The 20,893-nt window shown below is 41.7% G+C and overlaps 2 protein-coding genes across 6 annotated transcripts; both read left to right on the forward strand.

The window, feature by feature from the left end:
• The first annotated feature begins 750 nt into the window (after positions 1-750).
• Positions 751-11,697, forward strand: cdc16 (cell division cycle 16 homolog (S. cerevisiae)). The gene is made up of 18 exons (XM_031586772.2): positions 751-968; positions 1,788-1,842; positions 2,011-2,108; positions 2,245-2,283; positions 2,457-2,597; positions 3,303-3,462; positions 3,715-3,809; positions 4,103-4,236; positions 4,384-4,463; positions 4,766-4,815; positions 4,977-5,050; positions 5,247-5,372; positions 7,206-7,358; positions 7,970-8,033; positions 8,148-8,209; positions 9,896-10,031; positions 10,488-10,578; positions 11,075-11,697. The coding sequence occupies exons 1-18, from the start codon at positions 921-923 to the stop codon at positions 11,326-11,328; spliced, it is 1,860 nt and encodes a 619-aa protein (XP_031442632.1). The 5' UTR covers positions 751-920; the 3' UTR covers positions 11,329-11,697.
• A 727-nt stretch (positions 11,698-12,424) lies between these two features.
• On the forward strand, positions 12,425-18,618 carry upf3a (UPF3A regulator of nonsense mediated mRNA decay). 5 transcript variants are annotated; one of them, XM_031586791.2, is made up of 12 exons: positions 12,425-12,715; positions 13,132-13,320; positions 13,866-13,972; positions 14,071-14,177; positions 14,345-14,443; positions 14,528-14,638; positions 14,816-14,871; positions 14,962-15,120; positions 15,258-15,391; positions 15,606-15,903; positions 16,553-16,630; positions 17,214-18,618. In XM_031586791.2, the coding sequence occupies exons 2-12, from the start codon at positions 13,180-13,182 to the stop codon at positions 17,376-17,378; spliced, it is 1,455 nt and encodes a 484-aa protein (XP_031442651.1). In that variant the 5' UTR covers positions 12,425-12,715; positions 13,132-13,179; the 3' UTR covers positions 17,379-18,618. The 5 variants fall into 5 exon arrangements, with proteins under 5 accessions (XP_031442651.1, XP_031442661.1, XP_031442643.1 ...); XM_031586801.2 differs by lacking the exon at positions 12,425-12,715 and having other exon boundaries at positions 13,117-13,320; positions 14,095-14,177; XM_031586783.2 differs by lacking the exon at positions 12,425-12,715 and having other exon boundaries at positions 13,119-13,320.
• Positions 18,619-20,893: the final 2,275 nt, after the last annotated feature.

Below are 20,893 nucleotides of genomic sequence, written 5' to 3' on the forward strand. Positions count from 1 at the left end.
TATAATAGTAATGAAAAGCACGACAGTTTGCAAAACCACCTAAACTAAATAAATACTGCAATTCAACACAAACTAAAATAAATCAGGTATCATTTTCACCTCGATATGTATTGTGGTTGCTATACCATTAGGTCATTCCACCTTAAATCAACAAATGGCTTCGGCTCGAGCATCTCAGATTTTCTTGAAAGTTCCACCACATTGAGTGACTCCGAAGTAATAGAAATTTCAGCTTATCAAATACTTTCTAAGAAAAATAGTACCCCCTTGCCGTTTTTGGCGCTTGTCTAAATCTGGGGGAATGTTTGGAATATATTCTTTTAAATTGTAACCTAAGACAATCTTACCTGTATTGCTACACGTTCTATTTCACATGCTAGTAAATAAACTGTTTGGCGTTCAAGTTAAAGTTAGCAGCCAAACTTCAACATGAGGCAGCATACTAAAATAAAGTTATTAACAGAATGGTAAGAATGTATAAAATGTAATATTAATACGTTTTAAGAAAGTGTGAGCCAAAGCAAGATCTATATTATCTAAATAAGTTGTATGAATGTAAATGATGTGTAATAAATAACTACTAAACTAACACTAAACACTAAATACATTTAATTCCGTCCTTTTACAAATTCGCGTTTAATACTTTTTACACTTCCTTCAAGCCTTGAAGTTTAATATTTGTAAAGCAATTGGGCATTGAGAGGCTAGTCGCGTAGCCTACCTCTGTTGAAAGAACCCGTAGCTGGAGGTTTCCCACACGGTCCATATTCACAGTTACACTACCGGTGCAGAAGTAACCGCGGAATTGAACTGCGTTCTGCATTTGAGGAGCCAACTTTGATCGTCTAGACACAATTTCCTTTGCATTGTCTTAGTATGGTATTCTAGTCAATCTTGTAGAATAATTTTGGACAATCACGATGAATCTTGACAGACTTCGAAAGCGTGTTCGACACTATATAGATCAGGTAAGAAATCAGTGTGCTCTCTAGTTGCTGCCGTTAGCCAATCTAGCCATGATATTCGCAATATAGCTGATCAGTCTTTATATAGCTAATGCTAACGCTAGCTATCCTAGCTAGCTTGGCACCACGTCATCTAGATAGTTAGCTGAATATCGTATTAGTGTCATACGACTTGCTTTGTCAATCCAGCAAGTTTGGTGAATCCCAGATGAACAGTTTGCAGGCCGTGTCTCAGGTCCTGTGTATTCATCTAGGCAAGCTAGCTATCTTATGTGAGAATTATAGTTAACCTTAGCCAACTGGGTAGCTAGCTAGCACAGCTGGTGGCAGTGATACCCAACAGCACGAAACTTGGCAAACCTCTGCTGCACATTGGGGTCCTGTCTGGATTCATTTCCCGATACTACTAGGCAGACTACACATATTCCCTTACAAAGTCAATGGTCACCTGGCAAGTGAGGGCATCTCACGTTCAGTTTAGAATCCGCGTTTATGAGGCAAGCTGAATGCGCTTTTAATGTCTTCCTACACACTGTCAACTGAATTTACGTAGGTTAAAGTTAATTGTGTTAGCGATAGGTTAGATGTTCTAACGACAACGTAAGCTGTTGCACCGTGTTTATGTGCAAGGATGTTAACTACTACATCTGGGCAGATTTACAAATGATTACTAATGATATGGTGGTGAAATATGTAGCCTCCTAATTTGCACGCTGAGCTCTGTCTCTTTGTACATGCAGTACCAGTGACACTTTGACAAGCACGTCTAATAAGTGGTTATAACTGTTTTCACACATTTCACTTTCTTATCTTTTTGTACAGCAACAGTATCAAAGTGCCCTCTTTTGGGCAGACAAAATAGCATCTCTTTCACATGGTAAGAGCCACATTATACTTTCAGTGTTTTTTCCAGTCCACTAAAGGGCATAGATCAAATGAATAATCAGGCAGCACACGGATGTATTAAACACATCGCATGGATTAGGGCGAAATTATTTAGTTTTCAAATAAATGTACCATCTATGATCATTTCTTCTATTCACAGAGGACCCTCAAGACATCTACTGGTTAGCACAGTGCCTTTATCTTACAAATCAATATCACCGAGCCTCTCACGCCCTCAGATCACGGAAACTTGATAAGGTATGGTTCAAACTCATCCAGTACAGGACATACTTCCACGTCAGGCTTCCACGTCTATATATGCATCTCCCTATCATTTCCAGTGGCACACTGGTTATTCTGTGTAATACTTATGCATTCTTATTTTTCCATATAGTTGTATGGAGCTTGTCAATACCTCGCTGCTAGATGCCATGTGAGTATTAAACATGATCATTGCATTTGTTATTATTATATATCTGACCTGTAAACAATGCTGAAAATGTATGTGTAATGTATTATTCATCAGTTTGTATCAGAATTGCTAAATCACCACTGTATTGCTGTCGGAAACATTTATTTTTATTTGTGGTGTTCTGTTTTCCCCAGTATGCTGCCAAAGAGTACCAGCAGGCCCTGGACATTCTGGACATGGAGGAACCTGCCAGTAAGAAATTACTTGACAAGCCTATAAAGGAGGACAATGGGATAAAGGACAGCACAAAGGAATGGGAAATGTCCCCAGCTTCAGTAAGTCACACCCAGTCTGCCTTGTATGGGCTTATTACCCTGTGTGGTGATTCCATGTTGCCAGTCAGGAGACTCACCATGACACTTTGTCAAGGCCATTATGGAGCCTTCCAAGTGGCCAAGAAATAATGTCATCACTTCCAAATGGAACAGGGACGTGAAACAGCATCTGATGTATCTTGCCATTGTTAACGCTCTGCTCAAGGAGGCATTGCAGCAGTGTTCTTGTTTCAGTAGTGTAATAAAGAAAGAGTAAGCCCTTATACATAATGGTGCCGGACTTGTCACTTTTCGGTCATGTCCATCTTCCATCCGTCTTGCTGTAACAGTCTACCGAGCTTCATTCTTTGCTCCTGACTAAATCGGGTTATCTTGACAACAAAGGGTCAGGGAATCATAACAAGTGCAGTTCAGTGTTTGCCCCCAAGGCTACTCTAAATAACTTCATAAATTGTAGATTATATCAATAAAACTTTGGTGCTAAACAACAAAAAAAACTGACCAGAGGCATTGCCCAGAGCTCATCAAGGCTACAACAGTGAGACCTGCAGCAGGCTGGTCAGGATTGTTGTTTGATTTGTCTTTGATGTGCCATGACACTGGTGTGCCCTTGCCTTTTGGCAGCAGCAGTTGGTGACACTTTGGTTTTGAAGGCCAGTGTGGATGGGTCTGTGTGTGTCAATCTGCTTTGCTGCTCTTTCTCAGATCAACAGCTCCATTTGTCTCCTGCGGGGAAAGATCTATGATGCCATGGACAACAGACCACTGGCCACGTCCAGCTACAAAGAGGCCTTGAAACTTGATGTCTACTGCTTTGAAGCCTTTGACCTTTTAACGTCCCATCACATGTTGACCGCCCAAGAAGGTAAGGCTGGGACATTGACTGGATGGAAACAGCGATGATTCAGAATTGATTGTTGGACATCTCCATATATTTTAACTTATTTAACATTTACTTAAATTTGGTTTACACCTTTATAGAGCTTTACTGGAATAAATGGACAGTATATGTTGTATATGGTTGCTCGTTGAGTAATGAACCAGTGGCTGTTGTAGTACAGTTACACAAGGATTGTGTCTCACTGATGGCTATGGTTTGTTTGCGGCGCTATTGTAGAGAAAGAGTTTTTGGACTCCCTTCCCTTAAGCCAACAGTGCACGGAGGAGGAGGAGGAACTGCTCCAGTTTTTGTTTGAGAATAAGCTGAAAAAGGTAGGTGAAACGGTGCAGCAGAACACCACTCTGTCCAATCAGGAATCTCTGTGTGTCTATATCAGGGTGTTTGTGTGTGCGTGTTTATGTGGGTGGGTGGGTGGGGGAGGTGTACATTTTCAGTTACAAACAACTGCATTAAGTCTGTGGACATTTGAAGTGTTGAAGGACATGGTCCTTGACAGGTTTGACGTAAATCATTAGCATCCCAGGGCCAGTTGAGATGCTAATGACATTGTTAGTTGGCCCACATACTCACCGAAGGCTCTTTATCTCCTCTGTTTTATTTGCAGTACAACAAACCCAGTGAAATGGTTATTCCTGATTTGGCCAATGGTCTCCAGGACAACTTGGATGTAGTCGTCTCTTTAGCAGAGCGACACTACTACAACTGTGACTTCAAAATGTGCTACAAGCTCACTTCCATGTACGTTTAATGAGTCCTCATACACACATTGTAAAGTAGTGTTAAAAAAGAGTTCATTAATTAACTCAAACAATTATTTCTTGCTATTCGTATTGATCCATTTAGCAGATTGATTCTTCTGATGATGAGTGCAATTTGTTTTTACAGGGTAATGGTGAAAGACCCATTCCATGCCAACTGTTTACCCGTGCACATAGGAACTTTAGTAGAACTCAGCAAAGCAAATGGTAAGAGAGGAGCTTGGAACACAAGCGTGTGGAATGCACATTCTCGTGTCCTCGTTCTCGTTAGTTAGTCATTTGGTCTGCGTCAGATTGAGCCACTTTGATGCTGATGTGCTAGGTGTATTTGTTTTATAGCCATTTAATAATGCTATAGTGATGTACTGATGCACTGGTTATTCTTGTGACTGTTTACCCCAGCCAAATAGGTGGATTTGAAAAAGGCATTATCTGATGTTCCGTCAAAGACGGTTGTCTTTTGTTGCCAATCCTCTGTGGTTAATTGTATGTTTGTTCTATCATTTCAGAACTGTTTTATCTCTCACACAAGTTGGTGGATTTGTATCCCAATAACCCGGTAAATACAGTGTTCTTTTCAGATGAGGTTTTTCTGAATCTCATTAATAGTGTCAGTTCTGAGAGTGGTTTTTAACAGTAAACTTCAGTACAGATCACATTTTTAAATGTCCCGTTTTCTTTCTTGAAGCATTAAACTATATGCCTGCTTTAAATCGACAGGTGTCCTGGTTTGCTGTTGGTTGTTACTATCTAATGGTTGGCCACAAAAATGAGCATGCCCGTAGATATCTAAGGTAAGACCCTGGAAACGTCCGAGAGAGAATTCCAGATTAAAATGTTTCGCCCACATCAGAATCATGAATACTTATAATAACTCCTTATGTTGAATGGAAATGGTGCTTTTGATCTTCTTTTCATTGTCATCTTTTGTTTTTCCATCTTTTTCATCTTTTGTATCTACCACTATTATTCCTTTCCTCCTCTTTTCAGTAAAGCCACAACATTGGAGAGGACTTATGGGCCGGCCTGGATTGCGTACGGACACTCGTTTGCTGTGGAGAGTGAGCACGACCAGGCCATGGCTGCCTACTTCACTGCTGCGCAGCTGATGAAAGGGTGTGTTAGACCATACGTACTGTGCTGTACATGTGAGAACACATTTGGAACATTTCACTCTTGTTGAGGAACATTGAATGAACAAATGAGGCTCCATTCAGAAACCACCATCTGAATCTTCATCAGCTGGAGTGACTCACGAAGTGGTACTGTCACATATTCCTTAGCCAATTTCGAAAGAATGGAGGGCTAAGAGCATTACATTATGCTTTTGAAAACGTTATGCCTTAAACATTGATGGACATGGCCTCAGGCATAGTGGACCTTAAATGCTTATAATAACAGGGTTCCCGCGGGTCTTTAAAAAGTCTTAAAATGTCTTAAATTAAAATTCAGGTAATTAAGGTCTTAAATTGTCTTAAATTTCACGTAAAGTTGCTGTAGGTATTAATTTTTTTGCCGGTGCGCTTAATGACGATGAGAAAGCACAGGGGCGCATCGTAAAACATCTAATAGTTGATTAATTTAGTATTGTGTGAAATGAGTCTCCGCAATTTAATAGCTGTTTACGGTACGTCGGCTACAGACGCCGACGTCAGGCTGCGTGTCGCCATTACGCGGTGGACGATGTGAGGACCGTTCGACACACACACACACACTTGGGTATCTCCAAGTAATCTGTGAACGCAAGCTGTCATGAATATTTCTTTCAAGCTTGTTTGTTTGGCCAACCCATGTCACCATGACACGCTTTTTATTTCGAGTCTTCTGGTCTGTTCGAAATGGAAGGTAGCTGCCTCAATGCCGTAATTGACAGGTGTATTACAAGACGTGTCTTTCGGGTGAAAGCGTTGGTTTCGAGCGGCCTTTTTCAGATGGCATTTACGGTAACGTGTAACATTGGTACGCTGCAATAACGTTATGCTATCTAACGTAGGTTACGTGCTAAAGTCAGACCGTTGGCTGACAGACGCCTCGCAAATCACATCAACCATTTTTGCTGGTTACAATAACGGTGTTATCGGATAGTACAGTGTCTTTTCTCGGTAACTTTTGACAAATCTAAGCGTGAAAACGCCGAAAAATTTACATTTACATAAAAGACATGGCCGTCAGGCGAGTTTGGTCCGGAGTTTAGCTGCTAAAGTTATCTTCTGTCCTGTCGCTTGAAGCAAACCTTTTAGCTCTGGCATTGGTCTCCCATTAGAAGTATTTATCACTTCACTGGATTGGAAGACCATGTTCCAGGCTCCCGCATGCCCCCTTCATTGAGGCAGAGGTTACGCTTGCCTCCCCTATGTGCTTTTTCACTGTGGTTTTATGACAGATCAGCAAGACTAAATAGCTTCTTCACATACGTGAAATACATTACATTACCTATTCTATGGATACAAACGACATATAATAACAGTGTCTTCAAATATTTCAGTGATGACAAACAATGAGAAAGCAAAAGGCATGTGCTCAACCCAGTGTGTGAGGGATTGCACAATCTGAGATGAGGCGCAACAGCACAAAGTTCTTCATAGATCTAGCCTCATAATTTTGTTGTCAAAGTACACCAGATTGATGCATTGAACTTTAAAATGTGCAAAATGTTCTTATATATAAAATATATTCCCCGGGGAGCATGCCCCGGACCCTCCTAGGGGGTTCGCATCGTTGTCACCTTTTTCATCCCTGATAAGTTTACACCCCTGAATTGAGTATTCCAAAGAAATTGTGACATTTTTGGGTCTTAAATTATATTGGTTGAGGTCTTAAAAAAGTCTTAAAAAGCATTACATTTTACTTTTGAAATGGTGCAAGAACCCTGTAATAAGACCGTTAATGCACGTGGCAGGTCTCCTGCCGCCCTCTGAGTGACTGATGTAGCCTTTCTCTCTCCATCAGGTGTCATCTCCCCATGCTCTACATCGGCCTGGAGTACGGCCTCACCAACAACTCCAAGCTGGCCGAGCGCTTCTTCAGCCAAGCCCTCAGCATAGCACCGGAAGACCCTTTCGTCATCCATGAGGTGGCTGTGGTAGCCTTCCAGAATGGAGAGTGAGTTGTGTTTAACAGAGGTGGACGAAGTACACAGCTCCATTGCTTCAGTCAAAGTATAGATACTCCAGGTCAAATATTATCGGGTTCTGGTACCCATCCCTACAAATAGTACTGCATTTATTTGACACGATTCAAATATGTATTTCTGAAAAGACTTTAGTCAGTAACGTTAACTCAGAGACAAGAGATTAAATAACTTTTTGTTAATCGCACAATACCAGTGTTGGGCATCTCAAGGCTGAGCTCAGTAGGAGGGGAAAAATAGACGGGATGAGGATGAAAGATTGGGATGTACTGCGGTGGAGATTACAAGACAGAAACAAGAGATGAAAATAGCTGAAAGGCTGGTTAAAGTGTACTGCAGTAGTGTTGTAAGGCTAAGGTTAAGGTTTGAAACCGAGGCGAGGAGATGGGAATAGCCTTTAAAAGGGCAAGTGGTAGGTTATGTTTCCTACTAGATCAAGTACATGCACTTCGTTGTATTTCATGGCCTACATTTGAGACTTAAGATCAGAGATTAAGACTGTTTTCTGTGTTTATTTTACTAGTTGGATTGTGTGTGTTTGTGTGTCTCAAAAATGACAATAAATGGTCATGTGGTGTTTCAGTTTTAAGACTGCAGAGAAATTGTTTCTGGATGCCATGGATAAGATCAAGGCAATTGGGAATGAGGTATGTGTGTTTTTCCAATAAAGTGTTCTCATGTCAATGTGGTAAATATGTTTGTAAATGGATTCACGTTGAGGCCACTGGTTGTTTTTCTTACTTGTGTGTTTGACATTCCAGGTAACCGTGGATAAGTGGGAGCCGTTACTGAACAACTTGGGTCATGTCTGTCGAAAACTAAAGTAAGTGGGTTCCTTTTATGTTAAATAAAAAAAGATTTTTTGTGTTTTTGATATACTGATTACCGATAGTCTTGATGATTGACACCAGCCAACGATCAGCCAGGGAGGCGGTTGTTTAAACCAAATTTAAAAGCTTTACAAATCCTCTACATTTCTGTTTTTTCTGAGCCTTCACTCATGCATTGATTTGCAATGTATTGCTGCCCTCATTCATTACACTTACTGCCTTCTTGATTAAGTCCCCCCCAGCAGCTGGGATCAGACTCACGTCTGAGTTCATCTCCCAAGTGTGCTTATTTTACATTAGAGGACTGAACGTGGTGCTCTACTTGCTTTGCAGAGGGCAGGCCAGTGACCATTACCTTTGTGTTCAGTGCTCGCATTATGTCCCTCCATTAATTATTCATACCTACTCAGCAGATATCAAAGAGAAGTTCAAGATGCTGTTGGTCTTTATTCACCCCTTCAAGTGGTTGTTTTTCTTTGTATTGTGCGTGCGTGCGTGTGTGTGTGTTTCATATGGAAGGTGGTCTGATGTGGTACGTGTAGGTAGACCTAATATTACATTTTGTGCGCAAAGTTGAATTGGGTATCCATATATCCAGGCAGGCACGATGGTGTGTGTTGTATTCTGTGCTGACCTCTTTATCATTGCCACTCTAAAGGTTGTTTTTTTGTTCACTTATTGTTTATTATTATTACTACCTCTGTATGTTCTTGACTTGTTCACATATTATTAGGGGTGGGCGATATGGACAAAGAATGTTATCACAGTTTTTTTTTTTTTTTTTTTCAACTGTATGGACCGTATCAGTATTATAGCACAGTATGTATCATCTAAAGTTCATACACATTATATTATTTTATCTTTCCAGTAGCAAAAGAACCAAAATTATGCATTTCAAAAGTATAAAAAAAATCTAAGAGTAAGAAGATCAAGAAAGATTAAGGTATTAAGGTAAGGTTTCATTAATATAAACATGAAAAGAGGCTTGAAGAGTTTCTCTAAATGAACAGTTTCTATAAAAAAAAAATCATGATGAGGCCCCTACTAGCACAGTTTGTTCTGTTTGAATGAAGTAACAAAAAACAGGACGGGTCCTCTGAACAAAGGGCTCAAAGGATTGTAGGTCCTTGATTTAGAAGAACTTTTGAAGAACAGTCCTTCTTCGGCGGGATTCAAGGACGTAGCGTCCTTGAAACGCAGCCGTCAAGAATCCTTTCTTGACTGAGAAACGACCATAGTTAGGCTACTGTTTAGGTGTGTGTCACCTGTCGCTAGGTATTTTGATGAGCTTTCCATCATTTACAATAGCAAACTCGGAACAGCGCCAAAATTTCCACCAGTGGCCAAAAATATACTACATCTGTTCCATTTCAAAATTGGAGATTGTTCTTCAGATTATTAAAACATTTCAACTTCCTGGTTACTTAGCTATCTGATTTGGTAATTGTAGGCAAGTGATTAAGGCAGACTACCAGTAACTGATGTGATATTCAGGTGCTTTATTTCATGCCTTTAAAAAATATCCCAGTATTGCCAAATTCATGCAGTGGCCTGATGTAATACCGAAAAATCGCTCACCCCTACATACTAGACTAGAATGCATTCATCATTGATTGTGGCATCCTTTGTAATCTGGTCTGTTCTCAGTTACATGACCTTTCATCATCCCTCTTTAACAGGAAGTATGACCAGGCATTAGAGTACCATCGACAAGCTCTAGTGCTCATCCCCCAGAATGCATCTACCTACTCGGCCATTGGCTATGTGCACAGTCTCATGGGAGATTTTGAAAGTGCCATTGACTACTTTCACACTGTAAGTCCATTGAGTGATCTTACGCCATTTTTATCAAATCTGTCATATGCAAGTACCGTTTTCCTGAGCATCAGTGCAAAGTGAACTAAACTACTAATCATCTTCACCCACATTTCAGCCAAATTTACCTTGAGGTTACCAGAGACTTTAAAACATGTCTGGCCCTATGACATTACCTAGCTATTAATCCTGACCATGGCCTGATTCTAACTCACCTTATACAAACCTGTGCCCTAACCTTTACCAAGACAAGAAACTTCGAACTTTAGCCTATTTGTGTTCTTCACTGTCAAAAGTGTCTGATAGCTTATCGGCAAAAAAAGCGAATCAACTAAATTGAGACTAATGTTTTTAAATTCAGTACCTCAAGTTTGAACTTGAAAAATGTATTATTTTGTATTATTTTGTGACATGCCGGGATCTAAATTGTTTTTTATTTTTTCTCTCTTCTGACAGGCGCTTGGTCTGAAGAGAGATGACACATTTTCAGTCACCATGCTCGGCCACTGCATAGAGATGTACATCGGTGATACAGAAGCATACATAGGTACAGTACAGTAACTCCTCTCGATCTTCTGGCTTGTTTCGTTTAAGGATGTGTATTTTGTATAAGGCTGAGTTGTTTGTAACATGTTGCTCTGTTAAAATGTATGACAGGGTGATTTTAGTTCAGCTTTCCAGTTCTGGAATTTATGTATTTATTTAATAAATTACGCAAAATAAATAGGCCTTCACAGTGGAAGATACTTTGAATATACCTTCTGGTCTGGCATTACTGAATAAAGAAAGATTGCAGTGTCTGTAGACCTACTTCCATTTATTTGTGGTCCTATGCCTATACCCTTTTCTTAATCATAGGGATGGAGAGGTTGACCTTTTAACCCAGGGCATCACTAGTGATGTTACATGTTTTTAGCAAGTTAGACTGAGTCAGAAGCTATGAAGTGGTGGGGATTTATGTACTATTATATTGAACACTTGTGGGCTAAGAATGTGAGACCTGACACCTGTGACCCCCCCCCCCCCCCCCCCCTCCATCGCAGGGACAGACATCAAGGACAAAGTCCGAACCACGCTCAGCACGCCGGCGCTGATGAAGATGCTGAACACGTCAGCAGACGCCAGCGACAGCCGGGTGCAGCCACTGGAGGAGAGTGGCATTATGGCCTTGGAAACGCCCCCGCCAAACTCGGACAAGTTGGGAGAGTCCGCTTTCCTGCGCTCGCTCCCGCTCGAGTGTGACCTGTACGAGAGCGACATGATGTTAGAGACGTCCATGTCCGACACCAGCACGTGACTGAGTGGACAGATGGAGTTTATCGGACAGATGGACACACACTCTGAGAGTAGTGGGTGGATGAGGAGAGGGACACAAGAAAGGCGAAAACGAAGCACGTCCTAGTGAAATAAGTGACTTGACTGAAAAAGGAGAAAGCAATGCTGCGAATTACTCTGAGCAACCAACCATCCCTCTTCCCCTTTCCCTCACTCACCCACACACACAGACACACACTCCCTTCCCTCTCCAGCTCCTCGCCCCTAACAGGCACTTGTGTGTTGCTCACCTGTGGATTTTTACATTGAATAAATGTGAGGCTGAATGCAAGAGGGGTTTAATGAAAAGAATGATTCATACAATAAACCCTGCATCCATATTTTTACATTGTATCTCTTCTCTTCCTTGTGTTCTTATTGGTACACATTTTCAAATAAGTAAGTATGAAATGTGTAGGGTTTGTTGCTATAAAATTAAGTGAACCCACAATGTAATTACAAGTGAATGTAATTACACCCTGACGATAGTAAGGTACTAGTATTTGTCCAAGACCCTCAGTGGCGACGAGGCGGTGATTCGCTCTTATTTGGTCGTGGCATTTCCTCTTCACGCTCTCTTAGTAATGGTCGCGAGAGATGTTTATTTTCAGTGGTCACTTGGGGTCTGTGGGTGCGCTTCTAAATAAAGAGCAAGCCCCTGGCCAAAAGTGTGCACGCTTCAGGTGGTCTAACCGACGTCACGGTCTAAATGTTTGCCAACTGGCGAGGTGAGCCAGAGGTGGGTGGCATGGGAAACGGGTATCGGGGATGGTGACACGAGCGTTTTACTCATCAGCCTTCAGCTAGCAACTCTGATATTTCTCCCACCTATGGAGAGCCATGGGCTGCACGCCATCTAAGTCTACAGTTTCGTACACACACGAACGGGTGTGTAAGGATTTTGATACCTGCTCCACTTTCGTACCCAGTCTGAAGAGCTCAGTGTCCACTCCCGAAAGACCATCGCCCAGACTTTGTGTGGAGACTTGCAGTGGAAAGCAAACTTTTCTCAGTGGTAAGTGCTTAAAAAAAATGAAGTGATTGGTACAGGGACCACGAAAACGCTTATATGCTTAATCTTTCCGTAATTCGTAATATTCAATGTGTCAATGCCATGTGTGCGTAGTCCCTGGACGTGACAGCTTCGGACGGTCGCTGAGCCAACCGAGCAGCCCAGACGCATGGAGCACTTTCAGCACCGCCAGTACGGCCACCCCACTACACCAACCCAGAGGAAGAGTCCATCCCTCTGCCAGTGACAGTGACACCGAGGAATTCGAGAACCCGTCTTACAAACGATGATTTCTTCTACAAGCGCTCACACAAAACTTTTTTTTTTTCTCAGAAAAGGAATACGTCTGTATGCTAATGTGAGTGTGGACTTAAATGCTGATCTGACTGGTTCAGAGTTGTTGAGCTAAATAATAGCAATTTCTGTATGTTCTCATTTAGCCGTGGATATTTGTTACTTATCTAATACTTAGATTTCTGGATGCTATCCTGTCTTCCTGACTGACCCGGCAATTACATTGTTATTTAGGCTGTTGTAGCCTAAGCATGTATGAAATAATCAGTTGTACAGCCCAGTCTATCTTAAGCCTTTGTTAACCTCCATTAGGCCTGTATAAATGGGACTTTCTTTGTTTTCCTTAAGCTAAGCCATAAAAGTGTGAAAATATTCCATATAGTATTCATATATGAAAATCTTAATAAAACGGAACAGTAACAGCAGTCCATTAGAACGTCAAAATGATCTTATCCAAACTCGCGGTGTTTTGGTTTGAAGTTCTCGCGAGACTGAAATACCCCGACAGCGGAGGAGAGAAATGGAGAGATGAAGTCTGAAAAGGAGCAAATGACAGAGAGCAGGGAGAGAAGTATCGTAGAAATACAGTTCAGAGATATCCAGCGGGACCAGGAGAACGTTACTGCAAGTCCAAAAGTCAAGGAAGAAAAAAAAGAAGTATTTACGAAGGTATGGCGTAAACAATGCTATTCTTCATCCTTAGAATGCATCGAACCAAGTGTTGAAGGATATGGTGGCGCCGATCAGCACCATAGACAGCGAAATAGTGGCCTAGACATTTCACATGCGCAATAACTGTTAGCATTCTATGGAAACATTTTTAGTTTTCATTCAACCTAGCTATTGCCTTCTTTGCAAAGAATACATGCAATACTCTGTCTGCTTCCTTTTCTTGCAGTTTAATTACATGCTAGCCTCTGCACTTCTCAAGCTAAAGTGCGATAACCCACGTTGGCTAGTGTAGCGGCTAAATCACCGATGAATGCAGAACAGAGAACATGTTAATATCGTACACTGCAGTGAAGGCATTACGTAACCATTTACAATAGAGTGACAGATACACACATCGATAAAGACATCTTGCCCACGCGCGACCTTGATTTGTATGAGCCTACATTTCGACCGAATATGTGGCTGAACAGGTTATTTCCTCTTTAAATTAATGCGTAATGGTGCTTGACAATGCATGTCATATGCCATATTTCCCGTAACAGGTTGTCATACGCCGATTGCCACCAAGTCTGTCCAAAGACCAGTTGGAGGAACAACTTAGTCCGTTGCCGTCATATGACTATTTTGAATTCTTTCCGGCTGATCATAGGTAAGATGTAGTTGGGACTAAGTTAATCAAAATCTTAATGAACCTTTATTAATACAAAAACCAACAACAGAATGCGTTGCCTTACATTTCCTCTACAGCCTTTATCCACATCTTTTCTCCAGAGCGTACATAAACTTCAAAAACCTTGAGGACATAGTTAACTTCAGGGACCGTTTCGACGGTTATGTTTTCATAGACAACAAAGGTAACACTTTGTATTATTTGCTATTCTTTGCACTCTGAGTGGACAACTCACGAGATGAACCATTCATCTGTTGTCCAAAAAGAGATTTGTAAAAGTATCAGTCGTAGATGTTACATAATTGTGTCTGTCAGCCATTATTAATTACATTAATGCCATTATTAATGCAGGCCAGGAATATCCAGCAGTGGTAGAATTTGCACCTTTTCAAAAAATATCCAAAAAGAAGCTGAAGAAGAAGGATGCCAAAGCTGGTAGCATTGAAGAAGGTATACCAGTGTTCAGAGCTCTGGTTTTATCTAGTCAGCTTGTCTGTACATGGGAAAACAAACCTCTTTTTGTCATCTACTCAGACCCAGAGTACAAGCGATTTTTGGAGACCTACTCTTGTGATGAGGAGAAATCTATGGCCAATCCAGAAACATTGCTGGGAGAAATCGAGGCAAAGACCAGAGAACTCATAGGTATTTGAGGCTATGCTGTTTACACGTTTGATCAAAACTTACCTTCTGTGCTTGTTTCAAATGTAATTGGCTGTGTAGCACTTACAGGTCCTTTAATATTTGTGTGTGTGTGTGTGTGTGTGTGTGTGTGTGTGTGTGTGTGTGTGTGTGTGTGTTTGTATGCGTGTGTGCTTGTAGCTAAAAGAACGACACCTCTGTTGGAGTACATCAAAAATAAGAAACTGGAAAAGCAGGTAAGACTTACATTTCTACATCCAGAATATTAACCTTTACTGTTGTATAGCCTAGCAAAGTTAACCAACAGGTTGGTCACCAATGCACAGAGAATCAGGGAGGAGAAGCGAGAGGAGAGGAGGCGCAGAGAGCTGGAGAAGAAGCGACAGAGGGAGGAGGAAAAGAGGAAACGCAGGGAGGAGGAGAGGCGAAAACGCAAGGAGGCTGAGAAGCAAAAGAAACTCTCTGAGAAGGAAATAAAGATCAAGGTGAATACAAATATTCCAGAAATCTGTGATTTGAAACACCATACACACACACACACACACACACACACACACACACACACACACACACACACGTTGAGCAGTTGTACCATTTAAATATAAATAATATTCCTTTATAGCTTCTGAAGAAGTGTGACCGAGAGGAAGATCTGGACTCAGACAGACTTAAGGAGAAAGGAGACAGTGGAGAGATAGACAGGAGTAAATGGGAAAAGCCAGCCACTCATGTGAAACCCAAAGAGCACAAGGAAAAGTAAGAACACCTGGGCAAACGTACACCACAGTAATTCATGCACCCTGAAATATGAAATAGAAGAGACTAGCTGAACATTTTGTTCAGTTATGTATCAAAACATCCCTGTCAGTGTGTGCCATTTTTTATATATTCACACCTGCCTGTACAATACACATTAGTCACACTGCAGTACATCCTCTTCCATGGTCCATATTGTGTGTATCTTCTCTTGATGGTGCAGAGGTCAGGCAGAGAGCGATAAGGAACAGCGCGAGGGTCACGGGCGGCGCCAGCGGGACAGAGAGCACCGGGCCCGGGACGATGAGCGCAAGCGTCAACGCCACCACGACTTTGACAAGTTCACGCGCCGCAAGGACGAGACGAAGTGGGGAAAGGGCTACTGCCAGGAGCGGGCCAAGAAAGATGGCCACGGGCACCACGCGTACGCCTACTGCCCCGACACCGCAGACAAACTGGGCAACCAGGACAGGGATGACATGGGTAGCCGGAAGGAACGGATCCGGAACAAGGTGAGCGAAATGCCGACGGTTGTCAATGGGATCTCCCGCTTGTCATCCATCCCATAAAAATCATGGGTTGCCATGACCACCTCTATACTGAACACAGACGTTTATGGTAAATTCATTCACTCATCAAGTGATGCCATCACACTAACTCACCCCATTCACACAAAATCCTGAATTCTACACTTACCATGCCAGAACAACAAGTCTGTGATACTTTATTAATGACAGTTTGTTTTGATAGGACTAGCTTTCAGCTATCGTGTTTTGGTTGTGTATGTAGTGTTGAGCCTTCACAAGGTTAACCGTCCGTGCCCATTACAACATGTTGGTGGGTCATCATCATCATCATCATCATCGTCCTCACACACAAACATACATGCACACACACAAATACACATACACATTCCATCATCACTGTCACAGATTGCAATACAAATCCCCTCCAGGTCCCTTCCCTGAATGGGGGTGGTGGCGGGTGCTTGGCTGGGTGTTTGTATTGCAATCCTTTTGCTTTGTGTTGTGAGCCATGCTACGCTCCACCCCGCACACACTGATGTGGATGTGTGTAGAGGCAGTGTAGCTGTTGCTCTGGCTGTTGTGGCGGGCGTGTGGTGGATGGGCTGCCTATTGACGCAAGTCACGTGTCTCTCAGTCTGTGTTAGCGCTTCAGGAGAAAAGGACCTCCCAGTCTGAGGGGCTGGACCAGATAAGAGGGGCTCTGCCAGAGAAGGTACAGCTAGCCTTTGAGCCTTTCCTAATCCAGGGAAGAGGGGGAGAGGGTGGGGGAGGGGGGGTGCCACTTTTCTTACTCTAGACTGCAATACACTGGGAGGCTCCACAGCACGCCAAGCCTCACTGTGGGTGACTTTAAAAAAAGATTGTTAATGTTACTGTGAGCGTGTTTGGGGTTTCTTTTTCTGATAGTCAGTGCCTTGGAATCAAAATGAGTAATGCACACAGCAAATAGCTTATAGGAACTTTCAAATGCTTTCATCTAAGAGATTTTAGAAGTTATGCAGTCCCAGAAGTCATGCAGTACAAAATAGTTTAACATTTCTTAAAGTTATGGTAATGTCGATGTTGTTGTCAAAATATTTCACTTAATCAAACAAAAGTCAGCTACTTAAAAAATGTTATGTTTTTTTCCCATGTTGATTTGGTTGTGGTAAACTTCAACCTCCTCTTGCAGAGATATAGAGCGCTGAACCTGATTAAGTAATTGCAAAGGGAAACAGTGTGGCCAGTGAGGCTGTGTTGTTATGACAGAGTGTGTTGCTCTTCTCTCCTGTGGTCTGCCCCTTGTCTCTGAACAGGACCGCCCGGCCATGCAGCTCTATCAGCCTGGCGCTCGGAACCGCAAGCGCCTGGGCTCCACTGGCAAGGCCTTCGACTGCCCCGCCCAGTCGCCCGAGCACTGCGGCGACCACTGCTACGACGTCACCCTGGGCACAGGCTCCGAAAAGAGCGGAGATGAGTAGTTAATTGGGGCGAGGAGCGGACATAAGTAGTCCAGAGCGACGACGGTCTTAGCCCCCTCGGTGAAAGACCTCGTTGTCCATCATTGCCTGATTTTTGATGTTGTTGTTTTTGTTTGTTTGTTTGTCTGGTTTTCCACTGTCACTGTTTGTGTATAGCACAATAATGAAACTCCCTTACTGTAGCTGTATCAACTCGCCCAGTGTACCCAAGAGTGTACAGATTCTGGGGCAGGATAGGTAGTTTGTTGGTGGTGCTGTAGTGTTGATGTCTGACTGTGTTGCCTGACTTAAAGGTATAGTAGATTTAGATTCCATGAAGTGCCACATCAGTGGCTTGACTTGTGGAGGAATTCTCTGAGGTAGCACATGTTAAACTGTCCATTTACTTTCACCTGAGATTGAATACCTCATCGTAAATATAGCAGAGGAATTATTTATAGGCCTTTTGTAGTCAACTGCAGTGGATTCCGTGAAATTGTAGACTTTGTAAAAAATGATGATTTTATCACAGAGAAAGTAATATTTGAGGGGGGAAAAAATCATATTTAAAAATGACAAATTTATGGATCCGTTATTTGTCTGGTATTATGTACCAGTGGGTTTAATAATATTGTTTTTTGGAAACACACATACCTGTGTGTGCCTGTCTGATTGAGAGAATGAATGTGAGAGGGTGAAGAGGAAGACCTCTGTGTGTTAATGTCCCTAGATTATGTATCTGTAAATATGATAAGATTCTCTTTGATTATAATTTTACGCGTGTAACCCTTTGTTTATCATAATTGTTTTGGTGCTCTAAAGTGGCCTGCTGTAAAACCATCTTTATTTAAAAGAAGACTAAACACATAGTGACTCCAGGTGTATGTATGCAGTGCAAGATTTGACAAAAGTATTTGTTCTGCGAGCCAAGAAGAACAAAACTTTTTTTGTTTATTCATGAAGACATGTTGGATTTCAAAATATATTGAAGATGATAATGTTTTAGGTATCAAAATTGTTTGGATTTCTACAAAGCAGTGAAACATGTAATGTACCTTGTGTAACATGCCTTAGATATGATTTTTGCACATGGTATTATCAAAACAATTACTGTTAAATATATATATTACAGGGTTCAACAGACAGAAAGTCTGTTATTGTGTATTGGTTTATCTCCTTCCAGTTTGGGGTTTGGGGAAATTGACAAAGCAGGATATCTTTTAGAAAACATGAAATAAAATTGAATTACAATATTAACCCACTGCATTGTTTCACTGACTGATTTCTTTTGAGGTTCACTACCAAGTTGATTTATATCCGTTCTCATTGAGGACAGATTTGTATATGAGGGTAAAGTCAGGTAAAAAGGAGTCACAAAGATCGTCATGAGATGCCACTGTTATTGTTGGTCAAGATGATACAGGAAACAGCTACAGTCTTGACCAGGACAGGTTGAAATAGGCAACTCAGTAGGTATTTATAGTGAGTGTGGGCATACCAGTACATACCAACAAATGTAAGCCTGCCTCTTTCCCAGTATATTTGAGACAGTTGAGTTCAGGCGGATCGTCATCTGTGTATGGCTTCCTCTAGTGGGTGTTGACACTACATGACGTCTGTCATGTATAATCAAGCACAAGATTATATGTTTTGAATCCCATATCCTCGACTGCAATCGTGAAGAGATGTTATTTACAGTAATATTGGCATATGGGTCATTCCATGTCATCTGAACTATGGGCATCCACCACACCATCTCAGAATTGGCTGATCATTTTTCCCCTCAACAAATACAAATGCAAGATGACATTTCCCCAAACTTTTCTGTTTGGAAAGTATTTAGTATTAGAAAACTACCTTTTAAGTAAGCATTTTTTTCATTCCAGGTGCTATTTTTTCTTAAAGTGTCTATACATGTGTGTAAAACTGAAAAATTAGGTCTGTACACTTTTATTTTCCTGACATGTTATACCTCTAAATATGGTTCGTACCAATTCTGTAACCAGGTTTGGCCCTCTATTCTATTCAGCCATTCAATCCAGCTCCAAACTAATTACACTGAAATCTGGTCGTATTTAAGTTATTAAGCTCCAAAGATCAGATACATATCTGTAACAGAACAAATGCTTCCTTTAGTTTTCACGAGTACTAAATAACGCCTACATTCTCAACTCTCACACGCAACAGACACTAAATAACATATTATAGCCTACATGCAGAAAAAGGGGGTCAAAAGATTGATTTTTCAATCAGTGGTATTTAGCTTCGAAATATATTTTTGAATTTGAAAAAATGACGGACGTCCGGAACTCTGTGACCTCATAGCTAGTTATGGCTATGCCCCCACCATGTACAGGGGCATCTCAATAAATTAGAATATCATCAAAAAGTTGATTTATTTCAGTAATTCGATTCAAAAAGTGAACCTCGTGTATTATATAGATTCATTACACGCAGACTGATATATTTCAAGTGTTTATTTAATTTTGATGATTATAACTGACAGCTAATGAAGACCCAAAATTCAGTATCTCAGAAAATTAGAATATTGTGAAAAAGTTCAATATTGAAGACTCATGGTGTCACACTCTAATCAGCTAATTAACTAAAAACACCTGCAAAGGTTTCCTGAGCCTTTAAATGGTCTCTCAGTTTAGTTCAGTAGGCTACACAATCATGGGGAAGACTGCTGACTTGACAGCAGATCATTGACACCCTGCACAAGGAGGGTAAGACACAAAAGGTCATTGCTAAAGAAGCTGGCTGTTCACAGAGTGCTGTATCCAAGCACATTAATGGAAAGTTGAATGGAAGGAAAGAATGTGGTAGAAAAAGGTGCACAAGCAACAGGGATAACCGCAGCCTTGAGAGGATTGTGAAACGAAGAGATTCACAAGAAGTGGACTGCAGCTGGAGTCAGTGCTTCAAGAGCCACCACGCACAGACGTATCCAGGACATGGGCTTCAACTGTCGCATTCCTTGTGTCAAGCCACTCTTGAACCAGAGACAATGTCAGAGGCATCTTACCTGGGCTAAGGACAAAAAGGACCGGACTGTTGCTCAGTGGTCCAAAGTTCTCTTCTCAGATGAAAGTACATTTTGCATTTCATTTGGAAATCCCAGAGTCTGGAGGAAGAGAGGAGAAGCACAGAATCCAAGTTGCTTGACGTCCAGTGTAAAGTTTCCGCAGTCAGTTATGGTTTGGGGTGCCATGTCATCTGCTGGTGTTGGTCCACTGTGTTTTCTCAGGTCCAAGGTCAGCGCATCCGTCTACCAGGAAGCTTTAGAGCACTTCATGCTTCCCTCTGCTGACCAGCTTTATGGAGATGCGGATTTCATTTTCCAGCAGGACTTGGCACCTGCACACACTGCCAAAGGTACCAGTACCTGGTTTAGGGACCATAGTATCCCTGTGCTTGATTGGCCAGCAAACTCGCCTTACCTAAACCCTATAGAGAATCTATGGGGTATTGTGAAGAGGAAGATGCGAGACACCAGACCCAACAACGCAGAAGAGCTGAAGGCCGCTATCAGA

Source organism: Clupea harengus, chromosome 2 (genome assembly GCF_900700415.2).
Source record: "Clupea harengus chromosome 2, Ch_v2.0.2, whole genome shotgun sequence".
In the NCBI taxonomy this organism is placed as follows: domain Eukaryota; kingdom Metazoa; phylum Chordata; class Actinopteri; order Clupeiformes; family Clupeidae; genus Clupea; species Clupea harengus.

Coding starts and splice junctions, on each gene's coding strand:
- cdc16 (XM_031586772.2), top strand. CDS start 921: ATGAATCTTGACAGACTTCGAAAGCGTGTTCGACACTATATAGATCAG. Junction 1,843..2,010: donor AATAGCATCTCTTTCACATG/GTAAGAGCCACA, acceptor TTCTATTCACAG/AGGACCCTCAAGACATCTAC. Junction 3,810..4,102: donor TTGAGAATAAGCTGAAAAAG/GTAGGTGAAACG, acceptor TTTTATTTGCAG/TACAACAAACCCAGTGAAAT.
- upf3a (XM_031586791.2), top strand. CDS start 13,180: ATGAAGTCTGAAAAGGAGCAAATGACAGAGAGCAGGGAGAGAAGTATC. Junction 14,872..14,961: donor ATAAGAAACTGGAAAAGCAG/GTAAGACTTACA, acceptor ACCAATGCACAG/AGAATCAGGGAGGAGAAGCG. Junction 15,121..15,257: donor AGAAGGAAATAAAGATCAAG/GTGAATACAAAT, acceptor ATTCCTTTATAG/CTTCTGAAGAAGTGTGACCG.